The sequence below is a fragment of the Rana temporaria genome, chromosome 5 (genome assembly GCF_905171775.1).
Source record: "Rana temporaria chromosome 5, aRanTem1.1, whole genome shotgun sequence".
NCBI classification, from domain to species: Eukaryota; Metazoa; Chordata; class Amphibia; order Anura; family Ranidae; genus Rana; species Rana temporaria.
Window position 1 is genome coordinate 415,249,842 of NC_053493.1, and position 8,743 is coordinate 415,258,584.

The 8,743-nt window shown below is 45.7% G+C and overlaps 1 protein-coding gene across 1 annotated transcript; it reads right to left on the reverse strand.

Annotated features, from left to right (window-relative positions):
- Positions 1-4,425: 4,425 nt before the first annotated feature.
- LOC120941611 (E3 ubiquitin-protein ligase TRIM39-like) lies at positions 4,426-6,337 on the reverse strand. Its single transcript, XM_040355142.1, has one exon. The coding sequence runs from the start codon at positions 6,292-6,294 to the stop codon at positions 4,714-4,716; it is 1,581 nt and encodes a 526-aa protein (XP_040211076.1). The 5' UTR covers positions 6,295-6,337; the 3' UTR covers positions 4,426-4,713.
- Positions 6,338-8,743: the final 2,406 nt, after the last annotated feature.

Sequence of the window (8,743 nt, forward strand, 5' to 3'; positions counted from 1 at the left end):
CATTTCTAATCACATTTCTTTTACTGTAAGGGGAGACTCTGCAGACTCTGATGTAAGGGAGAACTCTGGGGACTCTAATGTAAGGGTTGCTCTGGGAACTGATTTAAGGGGGGACACTGAGAACTCTGATGTACGAAGAGGACTCTGCTGTAAGGGGGAACACTGTGGCCTCTGGTGCAAAGGGGAACTCTGAGGTAAGGGGTACTCTGAGAACTTATGCCGTGTACACATGATCGTTTTTTCCGATGAAAATAAAAAGTCAGATGATCTTTTTTCATCGGAAAAAACGATCGTGTGTGGGCCCCATCGGACCTTTTTTCCATCGGTGTAAAAAAATAGAACATGTTTTAAATTTTTCCGATGGAAAAAAAAACAATAGGAAATTCCGATCATCTGTTCGGAACTCCATCGGAAAAAAATCCACGCATGCTCAGAATCAAGTCAACGCATGCTCGGAAGCATTGAACTTCATCTTTTTTCGGCTCGTCGTAGTGTTTTTTACGACACCACCTTTTGGACGGTCGGAATTTAGTCTGATCGCGTGTAGGCAAGACTGATAAAAGTCAGCTTCATCGGAATTTTATTCCATCGGAAATCCGATCGTGTGTACACGGCATTAGTGTTCTCACTCAGAGGCAGGAGAGAGAAGGGGGAGACTTCAGTCACAGACAGTGAGCACCTCTCATTCAGATGTATCTGAGGCTGCCAGACTTCCAATCTCCGGACCCCGATTTCTTTTTCGAGGCACAGCGCCAGGGATTGGAGGCCAGGGATTGGAGGGGGGGCAGACAAGGAGGGGTAGGAGTGGGAGAAAGAGGTGCAGATTAAGCCCTCTCTCCTCTCCCATCTCTGTATTTTTTTTTAGTGATGGGCAGTGTGAAAGAGTGTAACAGACACTCTCAGCTTAGCCGACTGCAGGCAGCAACCCTGCTGGGGACCCATAGTCCAGTCTAAATAATGTGTCCGGGTTTCAGGTAGTCTGAAACCTGGACACATGATTCCAAAACCCGAACTGTCTGGGTGAATCCCGGAAAGGTGGTAACCCTAACCTCATATGTTCCATTATTGTAATATAAACTAAGCATTATTTTATACAATGCAGTATGGACAAACCCTTCATTGTTTATCTAGTAGCAGTTAGTCACATTCAGCTGGACTTGTTCTGTAATGTTGAAGACATTTTGTGGATTCTCTAAGCCACTTCTTTCATTGTAATGAGTGTCAGAAAGATCCCCCAACATGTACTCAGGTGACACCAACACCTTAACCACTTAAGGACCGCCTCCTGCACATATACGTCGGCAGAATGGCACGGCTGGGCACAAGCACGTACAGGTACGTCCTCATTAAGTGCCCAGCCGTGGGTCGCGGGCGCGCACCCGCGACCCGGTCCGAAGCTCCATGACCCGCGGACCCGATCGCCGCTGGAGTCCCGCGATCGGTCCCCAGAGCTGAAGAACGGAGAGAGCCGCGTGTAAACACAGCTTCCCCGTTCTTCACTGTGGCGCCGTCATCGATCGTGTGTTCCCGAATATAGGGAACTGTAATCAATGACGTCACACCTACAGCCACACCCCCCTACAGTTCGAAACACAGATGAGGTCACACTTAACGCCTTCAGCGCCCCCTTGTGGTTAACTCCCAAACTGCAATTGTCATTTTCACAGTAAACAATGCATTTTTTATGAAAATGACAATGATCCCAAAAATGTGTCAAAATTGTCCGAAGTGTCCGCCATAATGTCGCAGTAACGAAAAAAAAACGCTGATCGCCGCCATTAGTAGTAAAAAAATATTTTTTTATAAAAATGCAATAAAACTATCCCCTATTTTGTAAACGCTATACATTTTGCGCAAACCAATCAATAAACGCTTATTGCGATTTTTTTTTTACCAAAAATAGGTAGAAGAATACGTATCGGTCTAAATTGAGAAAAAATAAAAATTTTATATATATTTTTGGGGGATATTTATTACAGCAAAAAGTAAAAAATATTGCATTTTTTTCAAAATTGTCGCTCTATTTTTGTTTATAGCGCAAAAAATAAAAACCGCAGAGGTGATCAAATACCACCAAAAGAAAGCTCTATTTGTGGGAAAAAAAGGACGCCAATTTTGTTTGGGAGCCACGTCGCACGACCGCGCAATTGTCAGTTAAAGCGACACAGTGCCGAATCGAAAAAACTGTCCAGGTCCTTTACCTGCCTAAAGGTCCGGGTCTTAAAGCGGTGGTTCACCCTCCTTAACATCATTCTAGCATTACATTCGGCATCGTAGCGCGAGCTACAGTATGCCGGTCTTACATTTTTTATCCCCGTACTCACTGTGCTATTGCACATTGAAGATTCCGACTCCCGCGGGGAATGGGCGTGCCTATGGAGAGGGAGGATGATTGACGGCCGGCTCTGGCACGTCACGCTCCCCAAAGACAGCCGGAGTAGGTCTCGGCTCTTCACGGCGCCTGCGCACAGGCTATGCGCAGGCGCCGTGAAGAGCCAAGCCTATTTCGGCTATTTCCGCTTCTCGCGTGACGTGCCAGGGCCGGCCGTCAATCACCTTCTCTCACCATAGGAACGCCCATTCCCCGGAATCTTCAATGTACAATAGCACAGTGAGTACGGGGATAAAAAATGTAAGACCGGCATACTGTAGCTCGCGCTACGATGCCGAATGTAATGCTAGAATAAACATTTTTTTTTTTTAATAGGGTGAACCCCCGCTTTAAGTGGTTAATCCAATCACCATTAGATGTGATGAGACAGATGTTGATTATGCAGCATGGGGGGTGTGAAAGGTGTGGAACCCCCCCTGTTCTAGTTACATCATCCCATTGAGACACCAAGGATGGGACGATGTAACTAGAAGAGACGGCTCACACCATACTATAGCATTTCTATCCACACAGGTAGCATTGGCCCCTTCATCCAGTCACCATGGAATGTGAAGATGTTGATTGTCCAAGAACAGGGTGGGAGATGTAAAAGTTGTTGGACCCCCCTCTTCTAGATACATCATCCAAATGTTGGTGTCAGGAAGCCTGCATAGGGGTTAGTTCCTCCACCGTGTCCACCAACAACAACCTAAATGTGACTCTTCCAATTAAAGCTGAACTCAGAGAACACATAAAAATACCATTTAAAGTATAACTAAACACTCGTCAATTTTTTATTACAGTCTGTTCCCCCATTAAGGGGTCTCACCTTCTCTATTGGTCCTTTTTACCATTATCATTGAAAGTAAAAGAAATTACCCAAATGTTGGGTTGTCCCCAGAAAAGAAATATAAGGGGAATCTTCCATTGGAATCTTCCAAGGGGGTCCCCCAGAAATTCCCCTGATTTACAGGGATTTCCTCTCACTTCCTATTTGGCTATGGGACAGGAAGGGTTAGAATCCTCCCTTGATCTATCGAAAATGAAAAAAAAAGTTTTGCCCATAGTTCTATTTTAATGCAATTATTTATTAATAAAAAAGCATTTTTTTTCTACATAGAACTGTTGTATATATCTGAATTTGTCCTGATATCACTTCCTGTAATCACCTACACAGCAGCATTGGGGGGGGGGGGGGGGGGAGGCTCACTCTGAGCCAATTAGATACATTAATACACACACAATTTTAAAACACAATATATTACCCATATGGTAAAATATAAAAGATGATGTTATGCTGAGTAAATAGATACTCAACATGTCACACTTTAAAACTGCGTACGCTCGTGGAACAGCGCCAAAAAACGTCAGTACCTAAAAATCTACAGTGTACAGTACCATGAGTGAGTGGTGTCACCCCAGGACAGGAAGTGTGTTACTGGCAGGATCTCTAGGTAAAAATAGTAGAAAAAAAAGTCTGAATAAAGAAAACCAATGCAGTTAGCACATCTAAGTATTGGCAAGCTGCAATAGTGTATATTACATTTTCTGAAAAATCATTAAAATCATAATCAATGATAATAGCCCCTAGTCTTATCATAACCACTTAAAGCGGGGGTTCACCCTTACATAAGACTTTTTCCCCTTAGATGGATGCTCGTTTTGTCTAGGGGAATCGGCTAGTTGTTATGAGCTGTACTTACCGTTTACGAGATGCATCTTCTCCGTCGCTTCCGGGTATGGGCTGTGGGACTGGGCATTCCTATTTTGATTGACAGTCTTCCGAGAGGCTTCTGACGGTCGCATCCATCGGGTCACGATTTTCCGAAAGAAGCCGAACGTCGGTGCGCAGGCGCAGTATAGAGCCGCACCGACGTTCGGCTTCTTTCGGCTACTAGTGACGCGATGGATGCGACCGTCGGAAGCCTCTCGGAAGACTGTCAATCAAGAAGGAACGCCCGCTCCCGAAGACCCATACCCGGAAGCGGCGGAGAAGATGCATCTCGAAAACGGTAAGTACGGCTCATATTTTAAAACAACTAGCCAATTCCCCTAGACAAAACGAGCATCCATCTAAGGGGAAAAGATAAAAAAAAACATCATTGGGTGAACTCCCGCTTTAGAGAACCCCTGAAAACCCCAAATCTTATTATTATCACTATAAGAGAATAAATCACACTTTCCTGTGCTGAGATTTCTCAATGCTGTGATTGGTTGTGTTGGGAACCTTTAGATTTATGACATCTGGAATATGAATCTACTGCATTATTCTGTTGGTTAAAAATCATCAGATTCATATTTCTGTGATGTCAGCAGATTTGTGCAGATTTTCTGTTATATTATTATTTCTCATGTCGCCTTTCACCCCCAGATATTGTTGTAGAACCTTCTCCCACAGCTAACACAGCATGGAGGGGCTCAGTGAAAGTGGTGGTGAAGGTGTGGAGGTGTCTGATCGGGTCACACAGATCATAAAAGGACAGCTGCCCGGCCTCATAATCCACAGAGATCCTGACTCTGTTACTGGAGAGATCGGGAGATATGATGATCCATTTATTGTCATGTATTAGATAACACCCACCGCTATCCCTCCACAAACCCCAGGACTTCTTATTATCTCCAATCAGTGACTGCACTCCTCTCCTCTCTATACTGGGATAACACATCCCGACTCTGTAATTTTCTGACTCTCTGACATCCACTTCCCAGTAATGTCGCCCCGAGGAAAATCTCTGACTGCTTAATACCTGGGCCCACCACTGAAATCTCTCCGGTGTTTCTGGACGATTCTGCTCTATATCTGACCTGGATACAGTTTTCATGTCATCTGATATCTGTAGATTATTCTGAGCTGTGTTCACATCCAGTAATATGTCTGAAGCTTCCTGTATATTGAAGAATACATTTACCTCTTTTATCATATCAGATAACCCTGTGTGTAATGTGTGTGAGATTCCAGACACATCCAGATCCCCTCCATCATGGAGGAGTGTATCATGTCTCTCTCTGTCCTCATTATCTCCCTCCTCAGTATCACACAAGTCCCCTGTGTCTGATTCCTGTAGGACAGTCAGTGGGTCAGTCATGTTACACAGCTCCTCAATGTCCTCCATCTTCCTGGACAGATCCTCCTTCTTTATTTCCAGCTGATGGATCAGATCAGACAATAAGATCCGCTCTTCCTGGCTGGAGATGTTCCTACGGACTCTCTTCTCCAGGTCCTCCAGATGTCTCCTGAGCTCTATGAACAGGGCAGTGACTCTCTCTGATTTTTCTTGTACTTTTCTCCTGCGATCCTGCAGACTCTGGACTCTTTTCTCCGTCTCCTCTCTCTCTGTCATCAGTTTCTGCAGAACATTTCTCAGTTTCTGTTTTTTATTCTCAGAGGCCTCATCCAGAGTCTCCACCTTGTGCCCCCGGTGTTCTCCATCCAGCCTGCAGGACACACAGATACAGGCAGAGTCATCAGTGCAGTAATATTCAAGAAGTTTCCTATGAATGGAGCATTTTCTGTTCTCCATGGAAGTGGTGGGATCAGTTAGGACATGTTCTGGTGCCTTGCTGTGGACTCTCAGGTGATTATCACACAGAGAAGCTTCACACAGCAGACAGGATCTAACAGCAGGTACAGGAGAGTGATAGCAATAAGTACAGAAGATTCCAGTCTTCCCTTCTTCCAGCTGAGTAGATCGGAAAGTCTCCACTATGTTACGTAGTGTTATGTTCCTGTGCAGTACAGGCCGATCCCGGAACTCTTCTCTGCACTCAGGACAGGAATATCCTCCAGACCCCCCCTGTGTATCCAACACACGATCAATACAGACCCGGCAGAAGTTGTGACCACATCTCAGGTTTACAGGATCTGTATATGTGGTCAGACAGATGGAACAGTCCAGCTCCTGTCTCAGATCAGCAGACGCCATCGCTGACAGCAGAAGAGAGAAATTAAACTAAAAAATCTCCGACAAGGAAAATCTAAAGGGCGTCTCACATTCCTCGGCACAGGGAGGGGCTAAACTTGGCTTTGCTGCTTTTATCTTGAGGAAGTTTGTGGAGAAATAAATGTTTATATTGAAGGTATATGTCCTACATGTTGATACACATTGTACTGATTTGGAGCCTTAAATGACTTCTGCAGACGAGGCACAAAACTAAGTTATATAATGCAGTGTGATAGATATTTGCATGTTTAGACCTCATGTACACTGCAGCAGGTAAACGAACTGTTAGGAGCATTTGGGCTTTTTTTTAGCAGCTCTTGAACTTTTCTCAATGTTATCTCATGGGTACATGTACACGTTTATAGCAGTTTGGAAGCAGTTGAGTTTAGAAGAATTTTCCGACAGCCCAACCTGCACAAACCTATTTCAGGGAGGTGACAAACTCATTTTAGGGAGGTGGCGCTCCACAAGCCCCCCACCACCAATTTAATACAACTAGAGGGGTACTGCTGGCTGGTGCTGCTGGTGGGTACTGCTGGCTGGTACTGCTGGTGGGTACTGCTGGCTGGTACTTCCGGTGGATACTGCTGGCTGGTACTGCCGGTGAGTACTGCAGATGGGTACTGCTGGCTGGTACTACTGGTGGGTACTGCTGGCTAGCTGGTACTACTGGTGGGTACTGCTGGCTGGTACTACTGATGGGTACTGCTGGCTGGTACTGCCGATGGGTACTGGTGGGTACTGCTGGCTGGTACTGCTGGTGGGTCCTGCTGGCTGGTACTGCTGGTGCTTACTGCTGGCTGGTACTTCCGATGGGTACTGCTGGCTAAATAATGCCGGTGGGTACTGCTGGTATTACTGGTGGGTACTGCTGTCTGGTACTGCCGGTGGTCCTCTGCCCAGCCATCTCTGAGCATCAGTGTGAAAGGAGCATGCGGCTGCAGTAGAGAGCAGAGCCGATGCTTCCTGTACAATGCCAACTGTCACGGGCAGAGTACATTTGGTATCACTCCGCCTGTGACATAAGGTGGCGCTATACAGGAAGCATCGGCTCTGCTTCCACTAGCGCCGGCTCTGTTCTTCACACTGATGCTCAGGATGGCGGGTCGGGAACCAAAGATCTGGGCTTGCCAACCCTCCATCCAAGAGCAGGAGGTGGCGGAACACATCAGAGGGTGCCAGGAACTGCTGCATTACAGGCACTTCAGTGCACTGTGCAGTAGATTGGCCCAGCCGCCGGGATATTGCGCGGGACTTGCGGGCGTCAGGGAGCCACAGATGAAATGCGGGAGACTCCTGCACCTCACAGGAGACTTTTGATGTCTGCATTTTTCTGAAAGCAAAAAATCGTATTCAGCACGATAGTTTAGTGGCATTTGAAATGCCAAATGCTTGCAACAGAGTGTAAACGTGTCTAAACGGGGTAATTTGTATTTTATAAGCGTTTTCGAGAGCGAGAGATTGCTCATGCATTGTGGGCATTTGGGAAGGTCTCCTGAGGTTATCTGTACAAAAACACTTCTAAACACAAACGTTCCTAAACCCGCATATATGCGACATGTAAAAGAGGCAAAATTATATTTTTAAACATCGGTTATTAGCTGTCAAGTTCCAGCATCCAGAAGAGGTTATCAAACGTCCTGTGTACAAGAAGCCTTTTGCTTTTTGTATTTTGTGTTTAGGAGAAAATTATTTCCAACGGTAAAAGAAACCCATTCCGAGAGATTTCTGGAAGATATTATTGGTGACCTTCTTTAGAAATGACTTCTTTTATAAAGATGAAGCTGGCTTGCAGCAAAATGAAATCAGAGACCAATGAGAACTTTCAACATTCTTGTTCTAAAAATCACGCCTTACCCAATCTGTCCGCTTATCTCCTACTCTATTAGCTTTTAGACCAGCCTTTCTCAACCTTTGTACCGCTGGGGAACCCTAAAAATTATTTCCAGGTCTCGGGGAACCCCTGATAAAACCCATTCATTGGGGGTCAGTGGGAACAATGCCCCTTACTTTGGTGGTCAGTGAGAAGAATGCCCTTTTTTACAATAGTGGTAATGCCCCCCCCCCCTACAGAGAACTATGAAGATCATTGGTGTAATACCACTTGCTCCTCCAAGTGGAATTGGCTCAGAACTATGTAGGCACCATCAAACAGGAGGTAAATCAGCCACAGCTCAAGGAACCCCTAGCCACCTCTGGAGGAACCCTGGTTGAGAATGGCTGTTTTAGACAATCCCTGAAAACCCTTCTCTTCAGAGAAGCCTGTCCTACCCACACCCAGAGGCGGCTCTAGGCTTTGTGAGGCCTTAGGCAAAATTTAGACACGAGGCCCCACTCACGCCCATAATGGATAAAGTAAAAATGGCTACAGAAAGATGCGTGGATCTAGCACACAGGCGATCAGCACCACTTCCAGGGCACCCTCTTCACC

Bases quoted from the DNA above. Each gene is read 5' to 3' on its own strand.
- LOC120941611 (XM_040355142.1), bottom strand. From the start codon at position 6,294: ATGGCGTCTGCTGATCTGAGACAGGAGCTGGACTGTTCCATCTGTCTG.